General features: G+C 33.4%; 1 protein-coding gene across 6 annotated transcripts in view; it reads left to right on the forward strand.

The window, feature by feature from the left end:
* The window catches only part of PHKB (phosphorylase kinase regulatory subunit beta), a 265,144-nt gene that overhangs the window by 67,235 nt on the left and 178,189 nt on the right, over positions 1-19,720 (forward strand). For all 6 annotated transcript variants that reach the window (XM_060651934.3, XM_060651933.3, XM_060651937.3 and 3 more), the window contains 2 exons: positions 3,984-4,091; positions 7,721-7,801. In XM_060651934.3, coding sequence (XP_060507917.1) covers positions 3,984-4,091; positions 7,721-7,801 — 189 coding nt within the window. The remainder of the gene's footprint in view (positions 1-3,983; positions 4,092-7,720; positions 7,802-19,720) is intronic.

Here is a 19,720-nt window from a genome sequence, read left to right on the forward strand (position 1 = left end):
TTATGTTTTTATGTAAATATTACATTAAGTTTTTGTGATTGTATATTTTTTTAAGATCTGTATCTGACGTCAAAACTGAAAAAAAAATTATACTCTATCAGAATGTGGCAACAAGAAAATGTTAGTGGCAGAAAAAGTAAATTTATTCACCAGCTCATAATAGAGATATGTAACAAACCTGTAATTGTCTACTGAGATTTGACTTTGCAAATCATTATTATAAAGGTTTTTCAGTGCTTGAAATAAATCATATTGTCATACTTGACTTAAACTAGTATGTCATATATATTGAAGTAATTGTGATTAATTTTTTTTTCCTAAGTGTGGGAAGTTTACTCTTTATTTCACATTTATCATCTCATGAATGCCTAATGTCTGTGAATTAACTTTTTTCTCAAGGAAACATTGTGAGACCAGTGAATTTCATATGTTTATTAAGCAAGCTGACAGACTTAAATAAGTAATGTTTATCAAAAGGAAGGAAATGATGATAAAAAAGGGTCTTTGTGGCTTAACCAATTGTTAATATCCCTTTCTGAATATTACTCAACCTTACTAACCAATCTTCACAATTATGTGTTCTTTTGAATACAGCTTTATCTGTCCTGAATTTCTTAAATTATAAAGAATTAACATTTCTTTCCTTTGTGTAGTTATGATGTTAGACAAAGTAAATGTGAGTTGTAAGAAGGTGTAGATCATATTAGGATTAGGTATGTATGCATACCACAAAATACAGGGTTTTACATATTTTAAAGCATTTTTATTGTTGTAATCTTTTTTGATCCCCATAACCTTCTAGAGTAGGAATGAAGGATATTTTCATAATTCACATGTGACTGTGAAGGACTGACTCAGAGATTTAACCACACATGCCCGGCTCACTGCCTCCTACCAAACCTTCACCTCATTGATGCCCACCATTTTCTTCATGATTCTATAGCTGTAGAAATATGTAGTAGAATATTTAAAATATGTTTGCATATTTTAAAATGTGAAATATATATTTTTTGCCTTTTTTGTAAAACTAACGTGAAGTGTATTTATAGCAATAATTTTTTATTTGACTTCAAGGTTTATTTTCTTTGTCTTCTGAAGTAAAATCATGACATGCTTCCTGACACATTTTCTAAAAATACTACTGAAAAGATTTTAATTCATTATGCATTTGAATGAATAGAGTTGTCCTTGATTTGCAGAATGTAGAGCGATCTGATTTCTATTATTATCTTTCCACTTACTTATCTTAATGCCTACTTAGTCATATTAGGAATTGTTTTTTACCTTTAAATGTTCATATTCTCTCATTTATTCTATTTTCTAATACCATCACCACCCCCACCCCCACCCCCACCCCTGGGAGAAGTATTCAGAATTTTTCAAAATAAATTCAATTTCCTTTGAGTAGTTTGGAAGGCACGGATTTCCTTTATAATGGGCTATGAACGTTTCTGTCCCTAGCTATCTATATAAAAAATTTGTCTAAAATGTTACTGAGTAGTTTCTAGTTTATTAAAAGTCATTAAAATTTTATAAAATTTATTCTTCCGGGATTCCCTTATGAGATGGTATTCCCACCTAAATTCTGTGTTAGGTCTATAAATTAAGAATGGATGACAAATTACTCACCTTTTCATAAATGATAAGCTGTTTATTCACAATTATTTAAGTTTCCAGGAAAAATCTAAAAATACAAGTTGAGAAAACATTATTTTAGATTTTTTTGGTTTAGAAAATTTTGCCTTAATTGTTCTTTATTTTTACTTTCCAGGTGCCCAACATATAAAATACTGATTAATGTCCCTTGTTTTTTTTGTTTGTTTTTTTGTTTTTTTGTTTTTTTGTTTTTTTTTTTACTGATTTCAAGAATAGTTGTTCTCTACAATTCACATATAATAATGCCTCATTAATTTTCAAAGCTTCTACAGTCTGGGTCTTCTTTTTTTCCCCTGGCACAGTGATTGAATATAATATAAATTCTCATACTGGGTACTTGTGTATCTTGAAGACAAATGACAAACACTATGTTATCAACTGTAGCAATAACTTTTTTTTTTAATGTTTATTTACTTATTTTGAGAGAGAGAGCTCATACAAGCACGGGATGGGTAGAGACAGACGGAGAGAGAGAGAATCCCAAACAGTCTCCAAACTGTCAGCGCAGAGCCCTTCACAGGGCTCAATCTCATGAACTGTTAAGACCATGACCTGAACTGAAATCAAGGGTTGGACACTTAAATGACTTACCCACCCCGGTGCCCTGTCGTAATAACTTTCTTAAACTAATAAAAACCTTATTCTTTCAGATCTTTATCAATAGGTAAAATGTATTTTATTTTAATTTAAGCATATTTTTGTCTGAGAGCCCAGAGTAATGTTCATCACTTTGAGATAATAATCATGGTAGTGTAAAAGGGGTGACCGCATTGATTTCTATTTGTGTAGACTAAGACTGTAGCCAGCAGTTTCAGATACTGAGAATGGATAGCCTTCTCATCTTCTTCTGTTAATACTGGATGTCTTGGTCATTTTATAGATAGAAGATATACATCTCTACCTTCATCCTCATCCTCTCATTCCTAACTATCTAATGGTAGGGCCTTGCTTTCAGTTTCTTGACTTCAGTCATAAGGAAGGCTATGCATTTGTTTATGGAGTATTTGCAGGGCTCTTGAGGGTGTGCAAAAATATATTAGCCCTTTAGCACAGTAGTGTCCAGTGAACTTTCTGTGATGGTAGACATGCTCTGTATTACTGTGTTGAACTTTGAAGAAGCCCCTAAGCACATACGGCTATTTGATATGTAGTCAGTGTAAATGAGGGACTGAATTTCTAAATTTTGTTTAATTGTAATTTAATTAGTTGCCTGTAGCTAGTGGCTCTATATCGGATAGTGTAACTTGTAGAAGCTTAAAGATAGTAAGAGTGTATAAAAAGAGAGAAGAAATTTTGAAGAATAAACACCCTGATGTAGGAGTCCAGGGAAAGGAATTTGAGGTACAGTTCAGAAGGGACTTCATAAAATAAGGTGTTTTTTGGAGATAGAGTTTTAAATATGAGAAGAAATTTGAAGGTGAGGAAGAGAATATAGCTCCATGTGCTTTCTTAGCCAAGTGAAACAAGACAAAATCATAACCATGCAGATATTATCATCACTTATATCTTTTCAAGGAGGAAAAGCTTCATATATAGCTTTGATTTATTCTATCCATTCTCTGTTTTTATTCATCTCATAATTTCAGGGGCTGGCATAGTACTTGGCATATGATTGGTATCAGAAAATGTTTGCCAAATTGAATTGAACAAGCCCTAAAAAAGTAGATAGATTTTTTTTTCCCTTGGAGGCTGTTAGGTCATTTAGTATTTACTTAGTATTCTAAAATGGTTTGATTTTATATGCAGTTGATAAGTACAGGTATGATCTATGTTCTCTTGGAATTGGTGCCTTGTAAGGAGAGTATATGTGGCAAAGGAAATGAAAAGAAAGGAGCATAGGTTACAATTTGTGATCCTTAGAGAAGGAAATAGCATTTGAAGTTTTGAACACCAACTGAATTAGAATGAGATCTGAAGCACTTTTTCATTGAGTATCATAGAAGCATTTTCAAATAGCAATACAGTGGGTTGTAATCACTGAAATCCTGTCCCACAGACTGAACCATTATTTGACTCTAAAATAAAATGATACAAAACGGTTGCAAAAGCCATTGCTACCGCATTAACAAGGTCCCTACTACACTTTATTTGCTATTTGTGAAATAATTAAATATTCAACAATCATGTTAACTATTAAAATTAGTAGTTATGAGTTTTTTTCTGTTTTCTTTCTTTAGAAAAAAATAACATTTCTGCTTTGCTCTGTCCTCTGCTTTTAAGCTATAGCTTTCGTCATTAAAAAGTTTCATGAAAAATAATTTATAACTTCTAAAGTTGGATGAAAATGTGAGTTATGAGTACTATTTGAATTTTGTGTTTGATTCTAGGTCCAGCAGTTTAAGCAGGACCCACGCCCAGCAACCTGTCTTCACTCTGTTTTCAATGTGCATACGGGAGATGAGATCCTCTCCCATGAGGAATATGGCCATCTTCAGGTAAAAGGAGAAGACTACAGGTTTTCTTCTTCTCTGTGTACACTCAGGTTGTAGAAGATTTTAGGGTATTTATAAATTTCATAAAATAGATTTCATACATTGTTTAAAATAAAAGTAGAAAACCAACCATAAAATGGAGAAGTGAAATGAAAACTGCCAGGGCTGAGTTAGTTATTGTGATTGAGCATTAAGTCAGACTGAGGTCTTGGTCTGCAAGCAAAAAAGGGCAAGTGGATGGTTTATAATATTATTACTGTCTAAAAGAAGGGCTCTCACTGTTCTTTCTATGACAAAAGCTTGTACTTATAAAATTTAGAAGAACTTCAACACGTAGGAACTAGGGAATAAAAGACAGTTGACAGTGATATAACAGCAAATCAGAAATTTTTGTTACATGACAGCTCATTTTTGATATATCAACCTTCAACAAAGCTATAAACATACCCCTAAAATGTAATTCCAAAAGGCATTGCTGGAGTCTATAAATTTTGTCTTATATAGTATATTAAATTTTATACCTAGGCTAACCATGCACTGTAGGATTTTGTTTTGTTTTCACTTTTTTTTCCTCATATCTGTGTACTTCTTTTAGCTGGACATCCTGTTGCCTTGTTTTTAGGATATAAGTATTATATATGCTATTTATCTTTAATGAGTTTTCTTCCTTCTCATCATTTGGTTCTGCTGTCTTTAGGACAGAATACTTATTATTCATATATTCCTTACTAAAATAAGAGTATGTCCTTTTTATAGTCCCTCTCTCTCTAGAGATCTGAAATGTCTTACTTTAGTATGACTTCTTTAGACATAGAAAGCACAGTGTCCCCATTTCTATGTGGCAGAAACTCTTACACTTATTTCTAACCAATTCCTTGGGGAATTATTAGTATTATATGTTGCTCTACCTTCTCCTTATAATTATAACATAATTAGGTTTTATGTACCTTTTGCTTTGACAAATATGTTTACTGTTTGAAATAGGATTTCCAGAAGATAATGGTTCATTTATTTTTGTATCCCAGAATTTAAGCTTAGTGCCTGGCTCATAGCAGATTTTAAATAAATGCTGGTCAACCTGTTATTTGGCTGTTTCTGTACAGTTTGCCACTTGATGATATTTTCTCACAGAAGCATCCCAGAAATGAGAGCAAAGAGCTCTTGGAAGTGTAGTTTGTAAATGGTTATCCATAGTGATAAAATTTCTTTGAAGTCATTTCTAATAGGCCAGTATCAGTGTTTACATGTAAGAAAATATTTGGGTAAACCTGGCAGTGGTTTGAAGCTCTTTTCCACCATGTTCTGAGAAGGGCCATTCAAAAGTTTATGTCAGTCTAAAAAACCTAAACCCAGAATCTTGTATCTTTCTGTCTGGCTTACTTGGACCTTGACAAGACCCTTACACCCACTGGACTTTGAATGCTGAGAAGTCAGGAGACATCTAAGATAGTTCTGCTTCCTGAGAGAACCACCTACTCTGCCAGGACCTGGTGGTGGTTTTAGGTAGTTTCAGTGAGCATCTTTGCTGCAAGAATTTTCGCTGCATGTATTTTCACCGCATAACTAATTGACTGTAAGGCAATTTTACTTTGAAAGATAAAATCACAAAAAATAAAAGAGGGACATTAAAAAGGACATAATATAACATGAAAAACGAATGACAAAATTAAAAAGTCTTTTTTGTGAAATACCAAATGCTAAATGCATTTAAAATATGTATAGATTCATGGGAACATTGTGCAAATAACTGGTTTTATTTTTTGGATGTACCTGAGCATTTTTTTTCAAAATCTTTGGTTCAGAGTTAATACATCTTTCTTACTTGTTGATTTTCTCCTCATTTGGCATTATACTTTTTCATTATTCACTAAAATTTCTTCCTTCACTGAGAGGGATATCAGTTTCCAAATACTAGGGTGCGTATTTGTAATTGGTCTTTGCATTGCGTTGTGAAAGACATCTACCCTGTTGTTTGTTCTTGGCATCTTGTCACATGTTTATTCCTAGACATTTGATGGTTCTCTGGGAAATGTGGGTTCAAAACTCTGTGTCATTACATAGACCATTATGAGGTCTAAGATTTATATAATACAAAAAGTATGGAATACAAAAAGATGATTATGAAAATATAAGACATATAATATAAAAGTGGGAGTTTCACATCAATGGAGAAATAAAACCAAACTGTCAAATCAAACTGTCAACCAGTTATTTTTTTTATCTTTTACGGCCAAATTGCCTCATGGCCATTTAGTTTAGTGGAGAAAATATACACACTGATAATGTTTGCAGTAAAATGCTTGTGACAAAGATGTCTAAGGCAAAGATGATTGGGCAGAGATACCCAACACACCTGACAGCACAGGCATGCTTTGTCCAAGGCGTCTCAGACACAAATAATTTTCTGCCCCAGCTTTCTGTCAGTTCCTTGGTAAGGATTGGAGGAAAGTTGAGGAAGGTACAAGACACCAAAGCTGTGGGAGGGTAATAATCTTCTGGGTTAGAATCACATAAGGACAAAATTACATTGTGCTTTATCTTTGTTTTTAAATAATCATTTTCCTAGCTAATTTTTTACTGTTTCCTATGTATGTGTTTGTTTATTATATAACAGCTTTATTAAGAAACAATTCATATAACATACAATTCACCTATTTAAAGTGTACAATTCATTGATTTTTATAATACAGAGTTGTACAACCACTATCATAGTCAATTTCAGAATATTCTCATTATCCCATAAAGAAATCTGTGCTCATTAGCAGTCACTCCCCATCTCCCACAAAGCCCCCCGCCCTAGGCAATCACCAGTCTTTCTATTTCTATAAATACTCCTATTCTGTAAATTTTATATACATGGAATCATACAATATATGGTCTTTTGTGACTGGCTTCTTTAGCATATATTCAAGGTTTGTCTTTGTTGTAGTGTTTATCTTTCACTATTTGTTTCCTTAAGACAATTTACACATCCCCTTCAGGATTTTTGTGAGAATCTTTTTTTGCTAAAGTGGACATTATTGTCTTTATTTTCTTTTCTATCATATAATGTCTATCTTTAATAGACAGACTAAAAGAAAAAAATGTCATTTGTTTATAAAACTCATTTGTTCATAAATATATTTTAAATTCTATGCTATACCATTGATTAAAATCAGTATGTCCCTGCAGTTGCTTACATCAACTGTGCATTCTCTGAGAATAAGACTGTTTTCAAGATTTGCTGCCTATTATTTATGGTGTACTGGCAAAGTCCTAATGTCTTACGTGCCAAATAACTTTTTCATTTACATACATTTGAGATGAATTGACATTACATAGCTGCCTGTGGGGCAAAACTACTTCAAAGTAGGGTAAGTTAGACTCAGAATTTGGAAATAAGTCTTCTAAAACAAATGTTACAGAAACAGTTGCTAACAGTTCTATTTGTGGCCATTTTCCTAATCAGATATTAACCATCACAGGGAATTTGAGGATTTTAGAGTTTTATATTCAAAGCTGGGATTTTATTAGGAACTAAAAAAAGAAATAGTTTTTATTTGCCACTATTAGAGCAAATGACTTGTAATTTTAGCTCCTTCATAACATAGTCTTTCTGTTATTTCCTTTAACCTTTTAATATTGTTTTTCAGATAAATACAGTGTCACTGTATCTCCTTTACCTTGTGGAAATGATTTCCTCAGGACTCCAGATTATCTATAACACTGATGAGGTATGAATTTCCCAAATTCTAGTACTAAATTTCATCTCTGAAAATATCTTTTTTCCTTTTCCTTTTTAAAACTTATTTTATAAATGACTTATTCATATAATCAGATATTGGATTTTGGATCTGGGATCAAGAATGTTTATATTTTCAATGCGAAGCACTTTAAAAATGAATGAAATGGGGCGCCTGGGTGGCTCAGTCGGTTAAGCGTCCGACTTCGGCTCAGGTCATGATCTCACGGTCAGTGAGTTCAAGCCCCGCGTCCGGCTCTGTGCTGACAGCTCAGAGCCTGGAGCCTTTTTCAGATTCTGTGTCTCCCTCTCTCTGACCCTCCCCCATTCATGCTCTGTCTCTCTCTGTCTCAAAAATAAACAAACGTTAAAAAAAAATTTTTTTAAATGAATGAAATATATGAAGATTGCAAAGCTTTACACCTATGAAGTCTCTGCTTCAGGTGATCTGAATGAAATAAAAACTTGTAACTTTCAGAAAATTTTAGTAACAGTGAAGGTAAAATAGCATTTGCAAATTTTCTTAGAGTTTTTTTGTCTTTTTTTTTTTCATATTGTTACTTTTTGTAATCCATCTTTTTAAAAGTAAAAAGATACTTATATATTTTTTTTGTGGGAACCTCAGTAGGTTTCTTGATGTTTTTTTAAAAAATCAATACAATGTTCTTATTAGAAAATTTAAAAAGATGAAAAGCATCCCTTTCATAGGCACTAATGCTTGAACAGATGCGCATGCTGACACATTTTGAAATATGCCACAGTGGGAGCAAAACGTTTTTATTGTTGAAATGGTACATAGAGTAAGACTCCATCAAAGAGCAGGTATGCTATATATACTTGTTATTATTTCTGTGCGATGATCCATTCAGGGAGAACAAATGTATTATAAAATTAACACCCCAGTCATCATGGGACTGCAGTGAGGGTGCTGTGAAATGGTATATGTAGTCCTGTCCTCCAGTAGTGTATAGTCTTTTACATCCTTCCAGTTGTGTTTTTTTAATAGTAAGGAGAGTCTATTTAGATGTTCAGATAAATAGTAAAGAAGTAATTAATAGTACCCACTTACGGTTTCTTCTGTTTGATCTCTCAAAGAATTACATGTTTTATTTCATCCAAATAGTTCTCAGTTTTTATAGTATTGTGAAATAGTGGTATTCAGAGATTTTGGGTTGGGGAAGATGTGGAAGAGTCCTATTTCAGACCAATTTAAGCAGCATCCTAAAACACAAAACAAATGGAAGAAGCTTGATTCTGACTAAGGACAGAAAGGCTCCTAGAACCAGCACATAGAGTTTTTCTAAGAAATTCCAAGATATCCATTATTAGAAGCAACAACTAACATCGAAAATTGCAAGTGGCTTCCCAGTAATGTCACTGATAGTAGTGGTAAGATTGCTTTAGTTAGTGGTAACATTGTTTTGTTTGGCAGTTTGTCTTAATTTTTAATTTTTAACATTTTATTTTTTGCTTTCTCCATAACTACCATAGTTTATTTTAAATCTTCAGTTATCAACTGACAGTTTTCAAAAATGTGATACTGCTTTACCCTTTCCATTCTTTTTTATATGATTTGAATATACTTAAGCAATTTTGATATCTTCTTCTTAAGCTTTCTTTTCTCTTTTTTTTTCTTATTTTTTTCCTTACCCTTACAGTTTCTATTCAGTAGATATAAAATTTTTATGTAACAAATTTCAATAGGCCTTTAACATGTATACTTAAAATCCTAGAATAACAAAACATGTTATTGAGGCACACCATCTTTTTCCTTGAGTTTGCATGTACTGTGTCAGAAATTATATCGAGAAGCAATAAATGGTCCTGCGTAGAATCTTTCAGAGAATGAAATTCCTTCTCTCTAATTATTTCAGAGAAGTGAATCCTTTGTAAGATAGTACAACTTGGAACCATTTCTTTTTAATTATAACCTATACCCCGAATGGCAGGTTTGTAGCCCTGCCTCTTTTCTTCATTCCCAACCACATCATATCTCAGGACAACCTATAGACCTTTCTCTGTTTACTGTCAAATTTTTAATTTACCCAAATCTTTATTTTTTTAGGATTGAAGACTACAGAGTTTACATACATACCCAACACACACACACAGACACGTAATATACATACTGTCGACACTTTGGTTTATTTAAAAAAAAATTTTTGTGTGTTTATTTTTAAGAGAGAGAGTGTGAGCAGATGAGGGGCAGAGAGAGAGGGAGACACAATCTGAAGCAGTCTCCAATCTCTGAGCTGTCAGCACAGAGCCTGACATGGGATTCGAACTTGCAGACTGTGAGATCATGACCTGAGCTGAAGTCAGATGCTTAACCGACTGAGCTACCCAGGCGCCCCTATTTTTTAATGAATCATTTTCCTTAATTTAACAGCTTATCATCATATCTTTCCCGATTCACTTGTTTTTATACACTTTGTACCCATATTGTATTTCCTTAAGGAAAAGGCCATTGTCTTTTTTTTTTTTTTAACGTTTATTTATTTATTTTTAAGAGAGAGAGACAGAGAGACACAGAACAAGCATAGGAAGGGCAGAGAGAGAGGGGGAGACACAGAATCCGAAGCAGGCTCCAGGTTCCGAGCTGTCAGCACAGAGCCCGGTGCGGGACTCGAACTCACAAACTGGGAGATAATGACCTAAGCCTAAATTGGACGCTTAACCAATTGAGCCACCCAGGCGCCCCAAGACCATTGTCTTAAGGGTATGCTTCTTACGGTGGTGTGTAAAATAGTGAGTGCCAGTGTTTGAGCCCATGAATCTTGCTGGGGAACATATTTCCTAAAGGCAGGAACATTAGCGTATTTTCATGTGCCATGTCTTGTGGTTACCCAGTATAAATTGGTGTCTATAGAAGTATTGCCATGAACTTTTGCAAATTGGATTTTTATTTAAAGGAAAAAAAAAAACAAAAAAACCGTGGGGGTGCTTGAGTGGCTCAGTCGGTTGAGCGTAGGACTTCGGCTCAGGTCATGATCTCATGGTCTGTCAGTTCGAGTCCCGCATGGGCTGTGTGCTGACAGCTCAGAACCTGGAGCCTACTTCGGATTCTGTGTCTCCCTCTCTCACCGCTCCTCCCCTCCTCACGCTGTCTCTCTGTCACAAAATAAATAAACTTTTTAAAAAAATTAAATAAAATAAACAAATAAATAAAAAACTGTGAAAGAGGCAACCTTCTATAGTTCTTTCCTGGCACTCTTACTTGCTTTCTCTTCTTTATCTGGACAGAAACCCATAATGTATGTTAAAGTTACATATTTTAATAAAAGTTTATAAGTCTTTTATATATATATATATATATATATATATATATATATATATATACACACCATATATATATATATATATACACCATAAAGTTCACCTAAGTCTGTCCTTCCCTCTGTTAATGGAGATAACTCACATTTGTTGGAGTGGAGAAATGTAATGAACTACCACATGTAATTCAATGTCTTGTTTCATGACATTTTCCACAAATAAATTTCCTAAAAGTAGATTAAAAGAAACAAGAATCATTCAGAAATGGGTCCAGAGAAACTTACTTTATTTAAAAAATCAAGGACCCACCCCCCAATTTGTATAACAAATGATTTTTTCCTTTATGTTTAAGATAATTTTTTCTTAAAAGGTTGAAAACCACAGTTTGGCGACCCCACAACTATAAATATTAAAGAGGACTTTGAAAGTGAAGATATACAAGGTTAAAATTTTGTTCTCCCTTCTTAAGTTTTAGATTTGCTTTTATTTATTAATTTTTTAATTTTTTTTAATGTTTATTTATTCTTTGAGTGAGAGAGAGAGAGAGAGCATGAGCAGGGGAGGGGCAGAAAGAGGGAGACACAGAATCTGAAGCGGGTTCCAGGCTCTGAATTGTCAGCACAGAGCCTGATGTGGGACTTGAACTCACAAACCACAAGATAATGACCTGAGCCAAAGTCAGATGCTTAACCCACTGAGCCACCCATGCTCCCCTAGATTTGCTTTTGTTTTTAATTAAGATATTAAATCTGTTAATTATATGTCTCAGTGTTATGTTATATTGGATAAATCTTTATACATGGAAGTGGAAAAAACTACCCATATAGATTCTAATATCCCTTTTCCAGTGTCATGCTGTTATATGACTAATTTATTATTATTAAATTTTTATTATTAAATTTTATTAAATTTTTATCTTAATGTTTATTATTAAACATTATTTATTAAATAATTTTTTTTAATTTTTTGAGACATGGAGAGAGAGATAGACTATGAGCAGGGGAGGGGCAGAGAGAGAGTGAGACACAGAATCTGAAACAGGCTCCAGGCTCTGAGCTGTCAGCACAGAGCCCGACGCAGGGCTCAAACTTACAAACCGGGAGATCATGACCTGAGCCCAAGTTGGACACTTAAACGATGATCCACCCAGGTGCCCCTAATTTTGGTATTATTTAACGATGGGTCACAAGTCATAATGTCCTATCATTTTAGAAAAAAACTAACCTCAGATAGTCTTCTTACAATCTTAAAATTTAAGGAGAAATAAGAATTAATTGGGGGTAATACTTGGAATGGTCTATCAAGCCAATTGAATTGACAGAAGTTTGTGAAATAGTCCTGCATGCTCCAGTTCTCTTATATTTTAATATAATTTATTGTCAAGTTAGCTAACATACAGTGTACACAGCGTGCTCTTGGTTTCAGGGATATAGATTCCTGTGATTCATCACTTACATACAACACCCAGTGCTCATCCTAACAGTTGTCCTCCTCAATGCCTGTTACCCATTTTTCCTTCTCCCTGCACCTGTCATTAACCCTCAGTTTGTTCTCTGAATTTAAGAGTCTCTAATGGGTTTGCCTCCCTCTCTGTTTGAAACTGTCCCCCGTAGTCTTCTGTTAAGTTTCTCAAGTTCCACTTATGAGCAAAAAAATATGATGTCTGTCTTTCTTTGATATATTTCACTTAGCATAATACCCTCCAGTTCCATCCACATTGTTGCAAATGGCAGGATTTCACTGTTTCTTTTTGCCAAGTAGTAGTCCATTGTATATATAAACCACATCTTCTTTATCCATTTATCAGTTGATGGACATTTGGGCTCTTTCCATGATTTAGACAAATATATTTGAATATTATTTCCATGAATGAAAACTTGTTTATTCAGGAATGGTCAGTTACTTCTTCAGATTGTAAGTCTTCTAATAAAAATGCTGTTCAAAAGGCATGTGCTTATTCAACGTGAGACCTGGATGAGTCTCCTTTAGGACTGCCTCTCATGTCATTTACTTTTTTTTTTGCAAATATACTTTCTACCATCTGACCTAGAAGCTTTTTTCAGATGTTTTCAGATTGAATGACTCATGGAATTTCTTTCTTAATCTATTAAGTCTCTACTGACGTATGAGAAATTATCTCAGAATTTAGTGGCTTAAAATTAATAAACATTTATTATCTGATAGTTTTTGTAGGTTAGGAATTTGAGAGCAGCTATGCAGGGTGGTGCTGAGATGCAGTCTCTCATTTGTTGCACTGAAGCTGTCAGTCAGGTTGTTGAAGGTTTTCCTGAGGCTAGAGGACCCACCTGTAAGGTGACTCACTCACATGGCTGTTGGCAAGAGGCCTCTCCAAAGAGTTGCTTGAGTGTCTTTACAATATGGCAAGTAGCTTCCTCCACAGGAAGTGATTCAAGAAAGCATGATGGTAGTACAGTGTTTTTTATGACCTAGCCTAGTGGGATTTGGATAAGATTGGGAGCCAGCATTCTAAGCAATAGTTTTAGTTGAACTTTGTTAGAGACTTTTTTATGATACGATTTTTTTTCCTCACACACTAAAACTTATTTTTAATTTTAAAAATAGTCATTATTTTTCTTACTCCTATTATTTACTGAGTTTTGACTTTTGCTTTGTGTGCATGTTTTATTATAATACTAGCAGTTTTTTTGCTTCTGTTTATTGTACAGTTACTTTTATGTTATAGATGCTGTTTTTTGGTATGAAGTGGTTTACAGGCTGAATTTGAGGGGTCTCTGTCTTTTAAAAGTTAGAGTAAATCTCTTTGAGTAATTTTAGAGATGTTACAAGATATGCTTAGTTCCTGCATGTCAGCAATGTACACAGAAAACTGAATGTTACTCAAACTATTTACAGATACTTTTCTCTAAAAATAGAAAGATACTATTATTCTTATTTCTCAAAATTATACATAACAATAATAACAGCTAACGTTTGTATAGCATTTATTATATGTTGTCACTGTTCAAAGTGATTTGCATATATATAAATTCATTTAATCTTTTCAACACTATCAGGTATGTATAGTTTCTATCTTCATTTGAATGACAAAGGTAATGCAAAGAGCCAGTAAGTGGCTTGTCCAAGGTCTTTTCTGCAGTCAGTGGCAGGGCTGGGATTTAAACTGTGTGGTCTGGCAATAGAGTCATTTTCTATACTGACAGTAAGTCTTATATCTTTGTTTACCTTGAGCAGATATGTATGACACATGTCAAGTGACATCATCATGTTCAAGTAATGTGGGCAGCTGGTAGGACTCAGGGCTTACAGATTTATATATGTACAGATGCCTGTATTCATTTATGCACCCTTCCATGAATAATGCAATTATTTGACAAATATTTACTGAGTTTCTACAGTGGACTAAACATTGAGAAAATGGCAGTGAAAAAAGAGATTAGTCTCTAACGTCATGAAGTCCACATTCTAGTGAGGAAAATAGAATTAATAAATGATTAAATATACAGTATCAGGTAGTGACATATAAATTATTTGAGTGTAAGGGGAAAATAGAAATAAAATTATAAAACTTTTTTAAGTAGAGTTATCAGGACTCTACTGAGTTTTAGGCTTTTCTGAAAAAGAACACTTGAGCAAATACCTTCATGAAATAAGGTAACAAGTTGTGCAAATATAAGAGGAAGAACACTTCAAAGAGGAAAAGAAAAGTGTTAAGCCTTCAAGATTGAATGTGGTTGCTGTGATTGAGGAATAGCTAGAAGGTTTTATCATTGGAGTGAGTAGATGGTCAGAGAGTAGTAGAGATTACTTCTGAGTAGTCAGATGCTGTGATGAGAACTTGGAATTTTATTTCAAGTGTGGTAGGATGCCATGGGAGCTTTTAAGTTAGTGGTATGATTAGAGTTATGTTTTAAAGGGTTTACTTTGGTTTCCATGTGGAGAATAGACTATAAGAGGGCAAGATTGGAATAAGGGAGACCAGTTCAGTTATTTTAATAGCCAGGGGGAAGAATATTTATAGCTTGGACTAGCATGATGGCAGTGGAAGATATTTCATTTTTGATATGAAATAAAGGTGGTACCAACAAAATTAGCTTATGGGCTAGATAAGTAGTATGAGAGAAAAAGTTAAAGATCACACAACATTTGTGGGTCTAAAAAAACTGGATAATATTATTAACTGACATAGTAGAGAAGATGGGAGAAGAGGTTTGGCTGTGTAGTGGTGATATGGGTAGGAATTGGGAGCTTGGTTTTAGATATGTTGAATTTTAGGTGCCTATTAGACACTAAAAGAGAGATCACATGGGCAGGTGGATAGCCTACTTAGAAGTCGAAGAGAGAAGGCAGGGGTGGCAATATGAATTTGGGAGTCATTATTCAGATGTTTAAATCCAAGGGACTAAATGAGATTACTTGGAGTATGACTATAGCTAGAAGAGGGAAGGAGTAAACCCTGGGCACACTGGATATGGGAAATAACAATAGTATCCAGCAAAGCAGTTTGAGGAGGAGAGCTCACTGGTAAACAAGGGAATGGGGTATCCTAGAAGCTAACCAAAGAAAGTGCTTCTAGGAAAAGGAAATAATCAACTATCCAGTAATGTCCAGAGGTCAAATAAGGTGAGGACTAAGAATTGATCATTGTTTTTAGCACTGTAGTCATTCATGGGGTGACCACATAATTCCTTTTTTAACCAGGACATTTTTGATAGTGAAAGAGGACACCATTAATAATTATTCCACGACAACAGGCATAAGTAAGAATGATGCAAACATTACTGAAGTCACTGGTGAACTTGATAGGAAAAGTTTCAGTGGGAACAGTAACCCTGATTGGAGGAGAAGGGGAGAAAAGAAAATCACTTTACTGAGAAGTTTTCTTGAAAAGAGATCATGGAAATGGGATAGACTTTGAACCAAGTCAGTCATACTGGATTATAGATTCTTAGCCCTCTTGTAATTTTACTTCAATGTAACTTGAAAATAAATAAGTAGTGCTGTGTCAGGGGTCCCAAAGGCCACCCCTAAGTTGATGAGAGAGTCCTGGAAAAACTCGCAGGACTTGTCATGTTGTCATAGTCGTGGATGAGATTTATTATAGACAAAGAATATAAAGCAAACTCAGCCAAAGGAAAAGGCACATGAAGCAAAGCCTGGGAAAAAACAGGTTCAAGCTTTTAATAGTCCTTTCGTGATGCAGTCATACAGAACATGCTTAATTCCTCCAGCATCAAATTGTGACAACATATCTGAAACCTTGTCTCTACCATGTAAGCTCATTAGGGAGTTACTGCCCAAGGTGTTTACTGGGGTCTAGTAACGTGAACACCTTCTACCTAGCAAGTACCAAATTTCTAACTCTCAGGAAAGCAGGTATTCAGCACGACATCTGTTTAGGTAAAAAATATTGTTTGCATTAACAGTTTAGGTACAGCAAACCACAATTGTGACTTAATAAATTATTCCTTAGTCCTGCCTATGTATGAAAGAATATTTCATCATGTATTAGTCATCTTAATTACAGGAATTTATAGCTTATATATAAATGATAAAAACTATTTTGGATGTCAGAATATTTAGAGCTTTTTGTGTTAGACTAATGAGCAAGCATAATCGTTTCTAACAAATCAGAGTGTATATTATCACTTTTTGTTTATTTTAACCCAAATGGGAAAATTATATGTGAAAATTGAACCCAGTAGCCCCTTATATATGAGAAATTTTAGAGATTTGAGCATACCCCAATATTCTTTTGTTGTGAATGTTAAATGAGAAAATATAGCTATGTCATGTTTGCTGTGATGCAGCCTAGTTTTCCAGATGCTTTTATTTCTTCTTAGGTACTCTTTTTCTGAGGTGTCTTGGCGTCTTATAGTCTTCCTGGGTGTTATTAACCAAATTTTAGTGATGCCAGTTTACTGAACTTCACATTTTAAAATTTAAAAAAAATATATTAAAAGAATCAAGTATATTTTTTTACTTTGTTTCTTTGACCTTTATTAAACATATATTTAAGAAAACAAGTACTGGGGCGCCTGGGTGGCTCAGTCGGTTAAGCGTCCGACTTCGGCTCAGGTCACGATCTCGCGGTCCGTGAGTTCGAGCCCCGCATCAGGCTCTGGGCTGATGGCTCAGAGCCTGGAGCCTGGAGCCTGCTTCTGATTCTGTGTCTCCCACTCTCTCTGACCCTCCCCCGTTCATGCTCTGTCTCTCTCTGTCTCAAAAATAAATAAACTTAAAAAAAAAATTTTTAACAAAAAGAAAACAAGTATTAAATTACAGTTCTTAATATATGGTGACTTGAAGAAATAAAAAGTTTCAAATATAATTTAGTACTTTTACTGATCTCAGCTCCACTTATTACTGACCCATTATGTGGGGGGTTTTAGGTGCAGTGAATTATGTTTTACAAGAAAATTTTCTTTCAATCTAAATCCTCAAATACATTGGCATAAATTTTTTCATAATATCCTTTTATCATTTTAACAATTGTTGGTTCTGTAATGATGTCCTATTTTCAGTTCCTAAATTTGATAATTTGTGATATCTCTTTTCTGATTGGTCTTACAGTTTTTTCAGTTTTATTAGTCTTTTTAAAGAACCAGTTTTTTAGCCTTGTTGAGTTTCTCTACTGTATGTTTTTGTTTCATCCATTTCTACTCATATCTTTATTTCCTTTCTTCTTTCCTTATATTTAATTTATCTCCTTTCAAGGTTTTTCTTTTTATGGAAATTCAGATCATTGATTTTTAGATTTTCTTCTGCCTAATGTATATGTTTAATACTTTAAATATTCCCTCTGTTGTATTCTAAAAGTTAGTTATACTTTTATTATCATTCAGTAAAAATATTTTCCAGTCACCATTATGATGCACAGTTTCCCAGTGAGCTATTTAAAAATGTATTTCTTAATTTCCAGACACTTGGAGAAGATTTTCTGTCTTGGAAATCTTTCCAAGTGGAAATCACTTGGAAGAGATTTTCTGTCTTTTTAATATGACTTGTAGTATAAATCTACAGTGGTCAGAGAACATATTCTATATAGTTACAATCCTTTAAATTTTTTTGTGATTTGCTTCTGATCCAGCATATGGTCATTATTGGTTAGTATTTCCTGGAAACATGACAAAGATACTTCTGGCTATACTCTGTTAATCAGGCTATTTATAACTTTTATGTGTGGTGCAATTTTCTGTTATGTTCATTCAGTCTCCTACTATGATTGTGAATGTTTTTCTCCATTTAATTCTGAAACGTTTTGACTTATGTATGTATACACACATATGTGTATGTATGTATATTTAAAATTACATGCATATGATTTTAAATTGTTATACTTTTTTGTTGAGTTGGGACTGTCCTGTTTCAACTCATAAAATTTCTTTCTTACAATCTACTTTTTGTACCTGGACCAGTTTGTTTTGATTAGTATTTGCATAGTGTATCCTTTGTAAGCATCATATAATTATTGCTGTTTTTAAAATCCAGTCTGTAATCTTTTCCTTTTAATTGGAGTACTTAGTTCATTTATAATTTAATGTAAATTTTGATGTATCTTGTTTTCAGTCTTTTCATATTTCTATTTGTTGTTGGTTCCATCTATTCTTTGTACTTTTTTTCTTTCTTACATTCTTTTGCATTTATTAAGTATTCATTAGTGTAGCATCCCTCCTTCTGTTAATTCATTAGACTTTCTTTTGTTATTGTTTTAGTGGTAACTGTAGAAATCATACTATCCTTTCAGACCATTCAAAACCCTTAGCATCTTTTAGCATTCCATATTATTGTTGGCATTTATTTTAATTCTACATATATTTTAAACTGCATAAAACATTAGCACTATTGCTCTATACCACAATAAAGAACTGTATATCCATTTATATACATATACCTTCATATGTACCGTTATGATGATCATCTTTCTTTCCTAGGATATTCTGTCTGGAATCATTCTCTATTCCTTACTTATTATTTTTCTGAAAATATCTTTGTTTTTATTTAATTTTTGAAATGTATTTTAGGTTATTTTTTTGAATACTTTAAATATGTCATTACATTATCTTCTGTCTTCCATTTTTTTATATAGATCAACTGCAATCCTCTTGTTGCTTCTATGAAAACATTGTCTTCTTGAGCGGCTTTGATATGTTTTTCTTTTTGATTTTTAATAGTTTTATTAAGATGTGCTAGTTGTGCTATTCTTTGTATTTATAATCTTTCTTGGTACTTACAGAAGTCTTCAAGTTTAATAAGCTCAATGTCTTTCATAAGATTTGGAAAAGTCTCAGCTAGTATCTACTCAAATATTGCTTGTGCTCCATTCTTTTTTCCATTTTCCTTCTTTGAAACATCAAATATATATGTGTTACACCTTGTCCCATATCCTTTCATCTCCTTTTTTCTATTCTTCTCCCTATCCTTTTTGCTATCTCTACTTTGATTTGGACCTTTTTTTTTTTCTTTTTGCTGGTTTAGCTTCATATTCATTATTTACATGCTTTATATATCTAATTGGTTACTGAAGCCTATTAATTGAATTTTTAATTTTAGGTATCATACTTTTTCATGCTAGAATTTGCATTCGATTTTTTTTAATTTTTAATTTAAAAAATTGTTTTTTATGTTTATTCATTTTTGAAAGACAGGGAGAGACAGA

The sequence above is a fragment of the Panthera onca genome, chromosome E2 (genome assembly GCF_046562875.1).
Source record: "Panthera onca isolate mPanOnc1 chromosome E2, mPanOnc1 haplotype 2, whole genome shotgun sequence".
Taxonomy (NCBI): Eukaryota; Metazoa; Chordata; class Mammalia; order Carnivora; family Felidae; genus Panthera; species Panthera onca.